Source organism: Ornithodoros turicata, chromosome 6 (assembly GCF_037126465.1).
Source record: "Ornithodoros turicata isolate Travis chromosome 6, ASM3712646v1, whole genome shotgun sequence".
NCBI lineage: Eukaryota > Metazoa > Arthropoda > Arachnida > Ixodida > Argasidae > Ornithodoros > Ornithodoros turicata.
The window spans coordinates 36,465,246-36,481,974 of NC_088206.1; the positions used below are offsets into that span (position 1 = coordinate 36,465,246).

Sequence of the window (16,729 nt, forward strand, 5' to 3'; positions counted from 1 at the left end):
ATATAGTGTGCACGCAAGTAGACCTCTCTCTCTGTACGCAGCAATGTAATCAACCAGTTACACAGTTCAATAAACGTCCCTAAGGACACGAAACATGGTGTCAGAAGTGGGATGTCACCTGCATCACCTCATCTAGCAAGGTGTAACAACAGCGGCTTTCCAAGTTCGAGTGCCGATCGTGAGCACGAGGTTTTGAAGACGCCTTTGATCTCGCGCGCCCGCCAAGCAAGGTAGGCCTGTCATATAGTTTCGGAATGGCGATGGCCAAAGTTGAAACGCCGCAAGGAATGTGCTTTAAAGGTGACATCGCCACAGAATGGAAGTCTTTCAAACAACACTTCAAACTATCTTGCATGACGAACTAGCACTGGGAACGGGACAGAGAGAGGAGACGACAGGACAGGTGCTAGTCCCGTTCCCAGTGCTAGTTCGTCATGCAAGATCAACACCAACACGCCCGGTTTTTCACCTTGATGTCGCTTCAAACTATACTTACTAGCATCAGGATGCAGTAAAAAATCGGATGCAAAGAAGGTTGCCTTATTCTTATCGCTTGGAGGCACAGCTCTGATTGATGACTATAACACGCTTGACTTCAGAGAGGCCACCGAGGCAACACCAGAGCCCGATTTAGTGTGGAACACGGTTATAGAGAAGCTTGACAAATATTTTGCGCCTAAGGAAAACGAAATCCAAGCACGGTACTCCTTTCGCTGCCTAGTTCAGGGCACTGACGAGGCCTTTGATACGTTCTTAAAGGACTTGAAGCTGCGCGCCAAAGCATGTAATTTTCAAGCACAAACTGACAAAATGATACGAGACCAAGTTGTCTTCGGGGTTGAAAGTAACGCTCTACGAACAGACATTTTGAAGCACGTGGATCCAACCCTTGACAACGTAATTAAAATATGTCTTGCACCTGAGTCAGCGGCAACGCAACTGAAGGCATTCCAAAACAACTCACCTGCGAAACAAACCGAGAGTGTCATTAACGCCATATGATGCAAAGAACAGCCAACTCAGACAGGTAGCAAAGAAAATAAGAAGGAAGTGCAGAACTGTCGCTATTGTGGGAGACGACAGAAGCGGCTGAGAAGTTAATGCCCAGCTTGGACTAAAAATTGTGCAAAGTGCGGTAAAAAGAATCATTTTGCAAAGGTATGCAAACCGGGCAAAGTTCACGGTTTGCAAGAAGACAGTCCCATTAGTTCTGAAGAGGAAGTGCTTCACGTATCCACAAATAATGACAAGAAACGAATATTCGCAACTATGCTACTTGAAGATGGCAGCGCAGTAAAATTCCAGGTAGACAGCGGAGCAACCTTGAACGTGATTCCTGCGAAGTTCGTTGAAGGCAGGAAGCTGAGCCCAACAACAACAGCTCTGAGAGCTTGGAATAGGACTACGGTTACACCAGTCGGGACCTGCAAACTCTGGATAAGGAATGTAAAGCAACGAAAGACTCGCTCTCTCGTTGAATTTGTTGTGGTAAAAGAAGATTACACACCTCTACTCGGCAAGGATGTGTCCGAAAAAATGGGTCTTCTCACATTTAACAATGACCTCGTGTACAAGTATATGAGGAGACAACTATCTTTGACAAGTACAACGATGTGTTTAGTGAAGAACTTGGACATTTGTCAGGAAAGGTACATCTGACCGTGGACCCAACTGTACAATCACAACTATGCACCACCAGCAGAGAGCCGGTGAACATTAAGGCTGAAGTCAAAAAGCCACTTGACAAACTCGAAGCTAACGGTGTAATCACCTCTGTAGATGAGCCGGCCCCGTGGGTGAACAGAATGGTCATTGCAGAAATGAAGTCAGGAGAAATGCGCATCTGCATAGATCCACGAGCCTTAAACAAAGCACTGCAAAGAGAGGTTCATCCTCTGCCAGTGCTTGATGACCTCTTGCCAGATCTTGCAAAGGCAAAAGTGTTCTCCAGGTTTGATCTCAGAAACGGATATTGGTTCTGCGAACTCGACGACGAATCAAGTTTGCTGACAACATTTCAAACGCCATTTGGAAGAAAGAGATGGCTCAGACTGCCATTCGGGTTAAAAGTCAGCAGCGAAATATTTCAGAAGCGTCTTCAAATGGCACTAGAGGATATGCCTAGTGTATTCTGTGTGGCCGACGACATTCTAGTCTACGGCATAGGTTCCACGCAAGAAGACCACGATAATAAGGTTGAGAAGCTGCTGAATCGATGCCGTCAAGAGGGCATCAAACTCAACAAAACGAAATGTGAGCTTAACAAGGCAGAAACTCTCTTTTTGGGACACAGACTTACAAAGGAAGGTCTTGCAGTAGACAGAGACAAGGTGAAGGCAATTACAGGGATGCAACCACCCCAAGGTGTGCAAGGAGTCCAACGATTCTGCGGCATGGCTAACTATCTTTCGCGCTATATGCCACGTCTGTCTAGCGAGCTAGACCCGTTGCGGAGACTAACCGTGAAAGATACGCCATGGATATGGGGAGCTGAGCAAGATGCAGCCTTCAACAAGGTCAAGAGCATGGTTACGCAAACCCCAATGCTTGCATACTACGACAACAAAAAGGAGTTGACTATACAATGCGACGCCAGCAAAGACAGACTAGGCGCAGTCCAACTACAGGAAGGACATCCATTGGAATTTGCAAGCAGAGCTCTAAGCCAACCAGAGACCAGATATGCTCAGATTGAGAAGGAGATGCGCGCAATCAAATTCGCCCTGCAGAGGTTTCACCAATACACTTATGGAAGAAAGACAACGGTCATTACTGACCACAAGCCTCGACAAGCAATCAAACAAAAGTCGCTCGCACAAATGCCCCGACGACTACAAGGAATGATGCTTCGGATACAAAGGTACAACGTAGACATTGTCTACCAACCAGGAAAGATGGTCGTCATTGCAGATACCCTCTCACGGACATACCTCGAGCAAGGCACTGAAAATGAGGAAGCGCCCATTGTGAATGTTGTCACACACATAGCAGTACGTCCGGCAACGCTGGAAAAGGTGCGCAAAGCCACTGCAGGCGAAGGCATCCCAAGTACTTGCGGAAATGATAACAACGGGATGGCCAGACGATAAAGCGAAGGTCCCACCGGAAGCGTTACCATACTTTGCGTTTCGCGAAGAGCTCAGCATGGAAGACGGACTACTATACCGAGGACAAAGGCTGGTAATACCAAGGGAAATACGAACGGAGATCAAACAGAAGCTTCACGCGTCCCACATGGGCATTGAAAGTCGTCTCCGGCGAGCAAGATAATGTGTATACTGGCCGGGAATCAGCGCTGAACTAAAAGAACTTGTACGAGCTTGTGACATTTACCAGGCATACATGACAAAACAACAAAAGGAAAGGCTGATGTCCCACCCTGTTCCAGCAAATCCCTGGGAGAAAATAGGCGTGTACTTAATGGAATGTGCAGGAGGTCATTTTCTCGTCACGGTCGACTACCTCAGCAACATCTGGGAAGTTGATGAACTCCGTTCCACAACGAGTGACGCAGTTATCAGAAAGCTCACTTCGGCAGATATGGCATTCCGCTAACAGGGTTCACGGATAATGGACACCAATTTGCCAGCCAGCAGTTCGCCCAGTTCGCGAATGAATGGGCCTTCAGGCATCACACGAGCAGCCTACACTACCCGCAATCACACGGAATGGTGGAGTCTGCAGTGAAAACGGCGAAGAAACTACTAACGAAAGCACTCGAGAGTGGGCGAGACCCACAACTAGCTTTCCTTGACTACAGGAACACTACCCAGCAAGGAACACAAATGTCGCCCGCACAAGCATTTCTAGGGCGCAGAACGCGAACCACACTACCTACAACGGAGGTCCTCTTGCAGCCGAGGTATGGGACACCACAAACAGCAAGGCAAGCACAACAAAGACGAAGTGCCACTTACGACAACAAGAGTGCGAAACAGCTCAGTGAGCTACAACCAGGACAGACTGTACGAGTACAACCAGTGGCAAGCACGAGCAAATGGAAGCTCGGGACAATTACGCGAAAATGTGGACCACGTTCATACGAAGTTCGCAGCGAGGGCCAACTTCTCAGACGTAGTCGCGTACATCTACGTGAAGTCCCTCACCACGAGAAGAAGCCCAATGAACCAATATCCATCTCTCCAAGATGCAGTCGACCGAACCAACCCCTGTTGGACCACAATGACCTGCTGGACACAGAAGACAGCGCGGGCAACACCCCACCAACAATACAAGAGGAGGATCAGCACCGGCCTACAAGAGATCGAAGACCGCCCCGCCGTTTCAAGGACTTGCTGTTTCACTAAGCTTTCCGTTATGTTGCATTTATTTAAAGAAGACGAGCGATTTCTTTCAAAGCGGAGGATGTTTAGAGATGTATAAGCCAGATGGCATCACTCCTCACGGGCGCATCATATAACACTCCTGCTCAGACACCCTCTGTACGCTCCACAAATATATATATAGTGTGCACACAAGTGTACCTCTCTCTCTGTACGCAGCAATGTAATCAACCAGTTATACAGTTCAATAAACGTCCCTAAGGGCACGAAACAAGCTATGTTCCGAAAATGATGAAACTCCTGATTCCGGTTTCAGTCATGGCCTGTTGTCCCTTAATTCTCAACTGTCTATCCACATTAACGGTGCGAAAAATGCGTTTCACTAAATATGTCACATACGCTTGAATCTAACAGACAAAAAAATGTCAGGGGCAAGCAGCGTAGAACACTTGTTGTCTGTCTGACGACCCAGAGGACTCCTTTCTCCACTTGGACCTGTGAACCGACCGCCAATGTGAACGTCGTACATACGAAATTCGTTGTCCCCATTATATTCCAACATCCAGCTTCAGACATACATCAGATATCCTTAGGACTGCCATATGTTGTTGGGACATGGATCAGTGCGTATGTCCTTTTCTGGATATCCTGAGGACATCATTTTTGTGCTTTATTTTCTTCATCCAAGTTGGATATCAGAGGGATATCAATGAGACAGACGAATCCGACCACGGACGTTCGGGCATTAATCGTACATCCAGGGGATATTCGGTGTTGTTGAGGTAAGTATCTTACCATGAACGCACTCCCAGCTACCAGTAGCGGAGACCGGGACGAGTTGTCAGAGTTTTTACTTCTGACTTTGCTGCGACGAAAGTTCGTCAGGCTGACGAAACCAACGCTAAATTTTAGCGCCACCTTTGGGCTACACAACGCACATATTAAACTAAAGCTGGCTTCCAAAAATAGTTTATAAAAGAGATTTGCGTGGAGGTCCTGAAATGTGACAAAAGGCCCAGAAGCAGGGTAGTATGAAGGGAGTTGCCTCAGGACGGGAGCCGCCCATATTTCGAACAGAGACTGTTCTTCTGGGCACCGTCCTCATCATTGACATGGTATTGCAGGGTGTCGAAGAGCAAAAAATACGGCTTCTGTTAGGGTTCGGGTTCGAGCTGCTTTGATTTCGTTCCGGTTCAGTTCCGGTTCGGCCACGCCAAAAATCGAACCGGTTCGCAAACCGGTTCCGGCCTGCGAACCGGTTCAACGCTTCCATTTTCTATGTTCCGTAACATTGCTTTTATCAGGAAATGCGTGGCTAATAGCTTACTGCTGTTGTCTGCATTGACGTTTTTAGCGGCCAGGTACTCCCATTAGCGAGAGAAAGAAGAAATGGATGAACGCTTATTGCAAATAGTCCACGCTGATGAACCGGTGTAGTCCTGCTACTTTCTGTTCCCAAAATCTCTTTTTTCACACGCACAGTGCCAGCACGATACACTTAAAGGAAGCCTAATAAGATGGACAGCATTACATAGATGACGATACTTGCCGGCACACTGCATTCGCAGCGTGAATCGATCTGAAACCGTACAGAAGCATGTCGAAAATGGGCCTGCCAACCTTACTCTGTCCGAGCTCACAGCAGTGTACTAGTTAATCCACAACACAAAGGCAGCGTGTCACGACACAATTGCACTACCAATACGCAGAACTGCATTTACTTTTCAAACCACGATCAATCAAACAGGCACCGTTCTGCGTACGCTCCTTCTCCACTTCCCATGTTTCTGACATGTTCAATTTATACTGCTCACGTGTAAAGGGATATGTTGGACACTTACTTAATCATATGTTCATGCTATAGAGCTACATAACTGGCCTACTCCATTCCTGTTTCATTCATCCACGTGGCGCCTCGCCTCTGAAGAGTAGATGCCGCAGCGTGTGCGCGGGGCGCTAGCCGCGGCGCTCACAAGGACAACTGCGATTCAACGTGTTAAAAAGACGCTGAAAGTATACTTACTATACGTCCTCGTTTGACTTTTAGGTGAAAATTTCCGAAATCCATTATATGGAGGCGTGATGATACCAATGTGTCTTCGTTCGGGGATTGCGAGGAACTCTTATGCTGACTTCTTTTATGTCCGAACCGTTTTGTTGCGAACCGGTTACCGCTATTATTTTTTACGGTTCTGCTCCGGTTCGGGTTCAACAGTGTCATGAAAATTTCGGTTCGGGTTCGGTTCCTCCAAAAATAACGGTTCGGGTACTGTTTTCGGTTCGGGTTCGGTTCGACACCCTGATTTAAAGGGTTAGGTATGACGTGTTAAAGGGTCATGTGAATTGTGGGTCAACAGCCTGGGGGGAGAAAGGGTCTGTACAGGCTTTTTAAAGCGTAGGGCTTTAAGGCGTAAAAGCCTGTACGGACCCATTCTTCCCCACGGGCTGTTGACCCACAATTCGCATGAACCTTTAACACGTCATACTTAACCCTTTAAATACCATGCCAATGATGAGGACGGTGCCCAGAAGAACAACAGTCTCTGTTCGAAATATCGGCGGTTCTCGTCCTGAGGCAACTCCCTTCATACTTCCCTACCGGCTCGCTGGATTTCTACCCGTCTACAGTAGCAGGGCAGGCTGCCACACGAGCTGGGGCAGGAGTTCTTTTTTCTTTTCTTTTTTGTAGTTTGCAGATGTGGAACTTGAACATTTTCAACAATAAAATAAAAGGAATATGAAACATAAAAACCGACAAAAGCTCGAACACGATTCAAGCACGATAATTCTAGGACTGAACCCGGGCATAGAGTCAAAACAACTGTGAGGTCCTGACCCTGGCTCGGGTCCCCGGATGGCCCCTTGAAGTCTTCTAGTCTAAACTGACTCAGCAGTCAGCAGCATTTTCTGCTAATCTTTATTGTGGAGGAGTACCGAATGAGATACCACAGGAAGTGCATATGGAAAACAAACTAACAGAGCAGAGAAGAACCAGGCCTTACATTTTATATTTCTACTTCTGTCCTACCTGTACAGGATTCATGGGTAGTTTCATTTATAATCGACAGATGCCCGCCGGTCACATTTTTATTTTTTGCCGGGAAAATTACATGTTATTCTTTGGCCGAAAATAAGCGAAACGAGCTGGACCACAGGTCTGTGCGATATCCCGTTCTCCTTCTGGAGGGGGTTAAAAAAAGCGCACATTTTTCCGGGCTAAATTTTTTCCAAGTTTGCGGCGTTGTATCTCTCGAACCGGACGTCGCCCTCAGACGGCATTTTTTGTCACCATAGAAGGGGTGCATGCGTCTCACTTAAGCTAAAAAAAAGTTGTGGAAAATGGCCGAAACATATCGGGAAAAAATCCCGAAAACGCTCCGAACTGCATTTGTTGCGCAAATTTGCGGGGTTGTTGCAGAGCCGCCACAAGTCCGACGTCAATGAAACTAATATTGGATGAAAGCTCATTTTTTGCTCTTTCATGTGGTATGCGGTTTATCACGTTGTGGTCGTTTACAATTTTTGGTACGGCGCTCTAAACGAGAGGGCCTGCGAAAGAATTGGGTTTTTGGGGAGCGTTTTTCTCAAAAACCCCAGCTTCAAATTTGTTAATATTTTGTGTGTACATAGCTTAAACATCCATCTTTTACCACCTCAAATAAAAAGTCTGCTTATTTGACTCCTAGGGGGCGCGCGAAATATTTTTAGCTCGCATACCCGCGCGCTCTCCGCGGAAGGCTAAGCGAACGGAGAGTATGCTTCTCTTTTCGGCTGCGCTTTTCTAAAAAGAAAAACAACTCAAAATCGGCAGATATTTTCTTCAAACACAGTGTTGACACTCTTCTCTCACATTACAAAATTAAACTTCTGCTTATTTGCTTCCTACAGAGCCCGCGAATTGTTTTTCAACGTCGTCCCCACTGTAAGCTCTGGGCTGTTCAACAGGTACACAAAACCGCTCTCTCACTCTTTCTTTCTTTCATTTTTTTAGAGCTGTACCGTACGCATATTGCATGGTCGAAACATCGTTCACAAGTGCCGACAAAAAGCATATGTAGGTACCACTCGTAATGCGGCAAATGAAGGACAAGTATGTTTCCCGTCGCATGGCACTGAAGGTTAATCCTTTCAAGGTGAGTTCCTTCATGGGGAAGCGTGAGAACGGGAGGCAAGGTTGCGGTTCCTTGCCCTTGCCTTTTTCCCTCCACGTAACCAAGCGTGGGAGTGTGGTCATCGACTGATTCCTTCTACATGGTGTATGCTATAAAAAGTCAGTCACATTTTCGCGCGTGGCGCGATACCTACTTGACAGACAGACTTCCGCTGCCGCGGAGTGAAGAAGTTACGCCAGGAAACCCTACAAAAAAATCGTCGATATCAGGCACTGCGTTACAAAATAAATACGGCCACGCAAACTTTCGTCTTCATGCATTTCCTATGCGCTATACCGACGTCAACACGCCAGTCTGCCGATAGTTGCTTGTAGCTTCCGCACGGGGCGCTAGTGACGTTGAATCCGAAGCAAACTCATGTGGGCGCGTATTTCTGTTATGCACGATACGTACCCGTGGTACTCATTGAGATTTACTTTTAATGAAGCTTGATATGATTTGGGTTAGATATTTTCTACGCATGTTGCGGTTTGTAAGGCGCTTCCTAGCGAAACATTTCTGCTCCTTCTCTTAGCAGACGACAGTCTGTTTGCCATTGCTTTGTTGCGAGAACGACACTTTTAACCGCCCTTCTAACGTTTTTATTTCATTCATTTTGTGCCTCTATACAGTTTCATTGAACTCTATTATTCCTGTTATTATATTCGTTCGTGTTCAATTTGTTTCTGCCGTATTTTGTATCGTTTGTGCTCTGCTATGCGCCAGTTGACGGTTCAAGAGCGTACACAGGTGGTACTTTGGTACACAGAACTCCGAAGCCTCAAGCAAGTGCGCATCAAATTTCGTCAACGATTTCGTCGCCGTCCGCCAACTGACAGGACAATTTTAAGATGGGCACGCCGCTTTGTGGGATGTGGTGCTGTAGCGAATAAAAAGCACGACCGCACAAACGTGGTAGTTACTGAGGAACTTGAACAGGCCATCATAGGGTCGTATGAGGCTTCTCCTCGGATGTCCATCAGGAGGACAGCAAGGCTGTTCACCGTTTCCGTGTCAACGGTTCAAAAGATCCTGAGGCGTCATGCGTTCCGCGCATACAAAATGCAGGTGGTGCACGCCCTAACAGAAGACGATTACGCTCGCAGAGTTCGATTCTGCAAAGATGAGCTTTCCAGGATACGAGAAAGCCCGGCGCACCTGCAGTTCCTCTTGTTTAGCGACGAGGCAACCTTCCACACTAGCGGCTACGTTAATAGGCACAACTGCCGATACTGGTCGTCAGTAAACCCTCATTGGCTAGTGGAGCAGCCAGTGCAGTCGCCAAAGACGACCGTATGGTGTGGCCTGTGGCGCGAAGGTGTCGTCGGGCCCTTTTTCTTTGATGACACCGTAACGGGAAAGAATTACTTGAGGATGCTAAAGAGGGAGTTTCTACCGGAGTTGGAATCTTTACATATGCAAAAAGAGATGTGCGTTTTCATGCAAAACGGTGCACCTCCTCACTTCGCCACAATAGTCAAAAAGTGGCTCTCAGAAACGTTCCCTGGACGATGGATGGGGCGAGGCTCACCCACAATGACATGGCCTGCCCGGTCGCCGGACCTCACGCCGTGTGACTTTTTCCTGTGGGGATACCAGAAGGCGAAGGTGTACACAGGCCGCATATCAACGGTACAGGAATTAAAGGACAGAATAGAGAGCGCTGTCCGCGCACTTGATCCAGAAGTGCTGGAGAGGGTGTTTGCGGCATACCCGAAGCGCTTGCAACAGTGCATCGCATCCAGAGGACGGCACATCGAATGTTGGGGGCCACGTGCCTAGACGACCAAATCAGCGTCACAACGGCCCTTTTCAGGGCCACCCAAAAGCATACGTAGAGGCAGCGTCACGGAAAAACCCTTCATCAACTTTTGTAAATTGCAACGTCTTCTTGCCTCAAAATGTTGAAAAGAACAACGCGAAGAAAATAATTATCATTTATTTGGCGCAACTTAATGCTTATAATGCCTTTCAAATAACGACGAAAACCTCAATCCTCAAATAAAACCCCAAAGAACGTCGAGGTCATGCATCGTGCATAACAGAAATACGCGCCCACATGAGTTTGTTTCGGATTCAACGTCACTAGCGCCCCGTGCGGAAGCTACAAGCAACTATCGGCAGACTGGCGTGTTGACGTCGGTATAGCGCATAGGAAATGCATGAAGACGAAAGTTTGCGTGGCCGTATTTATTTTGTAACGCAGTGCCTGATATCGACGATTTTTTTATAGGGTTTCCTGGCGTAACTTCTTCACTCCGCGGCAGCGGAAGTCTGTCTGTCAAGTAGGTATCGCGCCACGCGCGAAAATGTGACTGACTTTTTATAGCATACACCCTGTACTTGAAAACAGACGTATATTTTGAACGCTCATAAAGAGCAGGCCTGGACAGAGCCGAGAACGGTCCTTGTACAATGTATACCTGCGTGGTAAGCACATTCTCCGGTTCCAAGTGTTTCGCCGTTGTGTCAGACGACATGCAGCACGACACAGCTTTGACACTTCTGGCAATCAGAAAAATCGACGACCACATGGATGAGACTGGACCCTTGTACAGTACATGTTCTTACGTATCGGATGGCGCCGCCGCGCACTTCAAAAACCGATTCCAGTTCTACGAGCTACAGAGAACTCGTCATGTTACGAAGTGGCTGTTCAGTGCCCCTGGCCATAGTAAAAATGCCTGTGACGGGATCGGTGGTGTCGTCAAGCACACTGCTTCACTCCACAACCTTCGGTCGGCTCCATCAGAAGCTATCCAAACAGCAAACGATCTTGTCGTGAAATTACAGCCAAAACTTCAAAGGATTACTCTTTTATACCTTTCATGTGGGGACGTCGATGCTTTTCGAGAAGCAAAGAAGTCAAACGAGTGGTCAGTCGTACGCCATGTTCCGAAGCTCCGCTCTTGCTACACATGGGCAAGAGAGGGTGACACTGTTGTATGTAAGCATATATAAATAAGACTATATCTACTAATTACTAGCTTATTAGATAACTATCTTTTCTCTTACCTTTTTGTCTTGAAACGTCATGCATTACACTTGTGTGCTCGTATCACTTTTCTGAAGTTATTTACTAGACACGCTAAAACAATTCGCGGGCTCTGTAGGAAGCAAATAAGAAGAAATTTAATTTTGTAATGTGAGAGAAGAGTGTCAACACTGTGTTTGAAGAAAATATCTGCCGATTTCGAGCTGTTTTTCTTTCTTTTATTTTTTGAGAAAAGCGCAGCCAAAAAGAGAAGCATACTCTCCGTTCGCTTAGCCTTCCGCGGAGAGCGCGCGAGTATGCGAGCTAAAAATATTTCGCGCGCCCCCTGGGAGTCAAATAAGCAGACTTTTTATTTTAGGTGGTAAAAGATGGATGTTTAAGCTATGTACACACAAAATATTAACAAATTTGAAGCGGGGGTTTTTGAGAAAAGCGCTCCCCAAAAACCCGATTCTTTCGCAGGCCCTCTCGTTTAGAGCGCCGTACCAAAAATTGTAAATGACCACAACGTGATAAACCGCATACCACACGAAAGAGCAACAAATGAGCTTTCATCCAATATCAGTTTCATTGACGTCGGACTTGTGGCGGCTCTGTAACAATCCCGCAAATTTGCGCAACAAATGCAGTTCCGAGCGTTTTCGGGAATTGTTCCCGATATGTTTCGGCCGTTTTCCACAACTTTTTTTAGCTTAAGTGAGATGCATGCACCCCTTCTATGGTAACAAAAATGTCGTCTGCGGGCGACGTCCGGTTCCAGAGATACAACGCCGCAAACTTGGAAAAAATTTAGCCCGGAAAAATGCGCGCTTTTTTTAAGCCCCTCCAGAAGGAGAACGGGATATCGCACAGACCCGCGGTCCAGCTCGTTTCGCTTACTTTCGGCCAAAGATTAACATGTAATTTTCCCGGGAAAAAATAAAAATGTGACCGGCGGGCATCTGTCGATTATAGACCTGCATTGTAAATGTAAAAAGCGGCACTAAACTATTACACGATCTCTAAGGTGTACTAAAAAAGCTACTGAAGCTCTTTCTCGCGGATATAGTTTGCGCTGTCAGCTGTTCTATCAGTTGAAGCACGTGACAACTTACCCCACCTCGAATGGGAAAACTGACCCCATGACACCCGAATGACTTTATCTCAGCAGTGGACTTAGCTGTGGAGCGTATTACTCTGAAAATCCATGAAAAGATTTCCGGAAATTGAATAAACATTACGAACTCGTGCATTCTTTAGAGCTTTAGTGTGTGTCGTGCAAAATTTGAAAATTGCAAAAATGGAAAGTATTACTTTACTATGTAATTTATAGTACACTATAGTATATATACTTTACTAATATTACTAAATATTACTACTGACAGAAACAAGTATTGTGTTGTGTGCACCTTGCCATACTTTCCATGACAATTAAGATTTCTTCAGTTAGTGGTTGCTCGTGCCGCTAACAAACATCGGGAAAATGGCCCAGCTGCTCTGTTTCGTTTTCTTTAAGCAGCGAGTGTGACAACTCACCCGTGTGACAACTGTCCCCGGTCTTCCCTACCAAGTACCAGCTTCGTGTTTTACCACTTGTATTTAAATATATAAATTTGGAAACAAATTTAAATCACATTATCTTCGCTATATCATCGGCAGTTCCTTCCATCTTCCATCTACTTCGTAACTAGGGAAACGAAACATTCGTTTTCGTAGCAATGACCCTCAGGAATAGTTCACTCTCCCATATAAACATTTGTATTCACGCTTTCCATTGATATCAGTAAACTATAGAGTTTGTTCAAAATCAAATGTTGAATAATCTGCGTATAACTATATCTCCGTTTGTTTTGCTACCAACTGCCTAACTTTGAACTATCGAATTGTCTTGTATAGCATGTATCGTGTATGTATCTTGAATGAGTTGTCTTGTACATTGTCGGGTAGCCACTTTTAGAGCTTCGCTACAGAACCTCCCTTGACTATTTTAGAAATAAAAAGAACAATACCAGCAATTAAATCAATGAATACTGAATGTGCGCGTACAAAACATTTGGCGAGTTGGTTTACGTTCCGACTAAGAGCACGTACTGCACCGGCCTACATTTGTCGGCACGTCTGTCCTGAAGGACTTACCTGACCCCAGTGAGGTTCGTCTAGTGGTACCCGCATTGGATGTAGTCCATCCAATCACGGCTCCATAAGAGAAGGATACTCCTGTGACGTCATGTAAGGCTTACACTACTGAAATGTCTTGAGAGAACGTGTGGGACAACTGTCATTGGCAAAACTTTCTCAACCATTGGGATCATGGTGCAATTGAACCAGTAATAATATCTACCCAAATAAAGTGGCATTTCTCTCGATCACGTGATATTGGTGTAAGTATACGTGCGCGGTCTTCCAAAGATAAAGTACGGGATTTGAAATGAAATATACGTTTTGGGTGCAACACGATACGTCAGAGGACTTAATATCCACTAAGAACTCAAATTAAAAATTGGAACAGTTCTGTGTCGATAAATAGTGCAAAAATATAGGGAAAGAGATGCTGCCCTAGCTTCCAATGGCCTATCATGTGCAATCGATCTTTGTTACGATATTTATTTTGCTGCCTGTTTAAAATTTCCAAACGTAGCACACACTTCTGCCCTCCTAATTAATATTAGAGTCATTGCTAATGCTAATGCTAGAGTTAATTTGAAGTCGTTAGCCATGTCCCGACGCCTCAGCGAAATACGGTAATTAGACAGTACAGGAAGGCGCCGTTTTCAAATTCAATAATGGCAACTTTTCCATATTTTCTCGTAGTCTGCAGATGCGGAAGTCGAAAATTTTCAACAATTCTTCTGGGTGCGAAAATGACACGGATATGAAACATAACAACCGACAAAAGCTCGCACCCGATCCAAGCACGATAATTCTAGGACTGAACCCGAGCGTAACAACTGTGAGGTCCTGACCATGGCTCGGGTGGTCCCCTGCAGTGCTCTAGTCTAACCTAGGTGTTGTCAGACAAGCAGCCAAATTGGCGAGCATGGAGCATATTTCTTCCCGCTCTGTGCGCTTTCCCTTTGTCATGGCCCAGCATGTTGGGAACTGCTTACCTGAGTGGACGTTAGATGGACAGGCTGCATCAGGGATCGGTAGTTTAAGATCTGGTAGCTCGCCGATGCGGGTCAACGGAGACGCTTTGTGCATGTAGTGGTCTGAATGAACATACAGGCCTAAAGACAATGAAATGCCATATGTTAGTTGAGCTCACGTTGTGGAATCCTTTATAACGCCACGTATTTTGAAATACAAATGAAGCAAAAACAACAGTGCTGTTTGGGGCTTCTAGCACATTAGTGAACCATGGTGTTATTATATTGACTGATAAATACAGCTCCAAAGTTGTCATGAAACGAATCCTCCTGACAAATAAACGGTTTGCAGAGCAAAAGAAATCAGGTGGCAACTCTACAATTGATATCTGATACTCTGCACTGCAACTTGAGTTGCTTTCACTTTCAACGTATCTCGTCAATCAAAGTAAGGTTACCAAAAAGAAACGAGTGTTTGAAGAAGTGCTGCTAGCCTTGCTAGTCAGGGTCGAAATGTACTCAGTATGGAGCAGGATCTCCCCCTAAGAAAGCAGAATTTAAGTTAGAATGTCTCACAAAAAATACTGTATTTTAACATTCTTCCACGGGGGAATACGCCAATATGTTTTGTGCAGTACCAAAAATATGAGAATAAACAACTGCGGACAAACAATACAGCGGTCAAATGGAATAAATAGCCAGAAGGTGCGAAAAGAAAAATTCTCTCGCTGATACGTTGAGGGTGAAATGCACAGTTGATATTGAGTATTTGTTGCACCTCGACAACAAAATTGTCACGTTCTTTGTTAGTCTCGTAGAGAGGAAGGGGAACGTGAGGCACAGCAAGACGAAAAAGTTTGTCGCTTTTGTGTTTGTGTGTGTGTTTGTACAGGAAAGAAAACTTTGCATTTTCAACCCCTGGCCAGAACAAAGCCTGTTTTGACAATGGTCATACAAAATAAACGCTATTTTTGACGAGATACTCGGACAAATTGTGGAAATATAGACAGCTGTAGCTGTGCGCCACAGGCTCGGGAAGGGTGTTACAACCAGTGGGGGAATATGATACCAAGAGCATAAAACCCAATTATTTGATACAAAGTCGACTTGGAACATGTAGCAGGCTCGAGAGACGGCCCGAGGCGCCTGCTGGCGGGAGCGCACTGTGAGGCAAGCAAGACGTCAACAATGTCGCTCCCATTTCGTTGTGCCATATCAAGAACGTCGGGATCGACACATGAATTCGGTCTTTTCTTGCTCTGCCTCAGAAAACTAACTTCGAATTCCCCAGCGGCATTCTCTCCTCTCCGAAACCTGAGTTTATGTAGAAGCCTGGAGTACACCACCCTGCAGTACTTGCACAGCGCCTTGGGCACTTGGAGTACACCTGCTTCAGTGTGCCCCAAATGCTCCCGTAACAACGTGCCCCATCACACAGCTTGAGATGGGAGTATCAGCACGTGGCTGAGCGCGAGCAAACACCACGTCATCTTTTGAGTCTAATTCTGAGTCATTCCGCTTTCATCTACTACAGTCATAACGCGTTGGATTCAAGTCACTATTGTTGTGTACCACAAAGAAATGTCATCAAAATATGTTTTTCTTGTCGAAATGCGTCCGCCAATGCGATTTGCCTACCGATTGCAGATTGTTTGCCGATTTGCTTGAATTGATATGACGATGTACTGTTTGACGGACACAGTCACAGTTTCGCTTTTCTAAGCTTCCCAAATGAGGGAGATATCGGTAATGTAACACTCTGCCGCATGACTCACTGTGCCTCGCGTTCCCCTACATACTTTAGAGTCACATAAATATCTAATATGGTTAATGCTGGTGACGCTTCCATTAATATTTAAAGTCTTGTAGTGTTCTGAACACTTTGCCAAAATGTGCACTTGCAACAAGAAAATGTGAGCTACCATCATTTGAATATGTGCCTTCCCTGCACAAGACTCTGAGGAAGCACTTTAAAAGTGCAATGAGGTGAGAGTTAACATGGCACTAAGCCCCGTTACATCCGCCCCGTTACATCCGTCTATCTGTCCATCACGAGTCAAGATGCAACATAATTTCGCTGCGCGATCTATTTTCACTGCACAATGAAATTCACAAAAAGACCACAAGAAAGCGGCCTCGAAAAAGCAGCAGAGGGACTCCCTCGCGCGATGTCGGCAAGCTCCTTTGGTTCTTTCAATTGAATAGTGACGTTCTTTCTTCTCAGCTCACGAGCTG

The 16,729-nt window shown here is 45.8% G+C and overlaps 1 protein-coding gene across 3 annotated transcripts in view; it reads right to left on the reverse strand.

Annotated features, from left to right (window-relative positions):
• Nucleotides 1-16,729, reverse strand: part of LOC135396544 (E3 ubiquitin-protein ligase RNF123-like) — a 502,532-nt gene that overhangs the window by 168,259 nt on the left and 317,544 nt on the right. For all 3 annotated transcript variants that reach the window (XM_064627582.1, XM_064627583.1, XM_064627581.1), the window contains one exon: nt 14,516-14,635. In XM_064627582.1, coding sequence (XP_064483652.1) covers nt 14,516-14,635 — 120 coding nt within the window. The remainder of the gene's footprint in view (nt 1-14,515; nt 14,636-16,729) is intronic.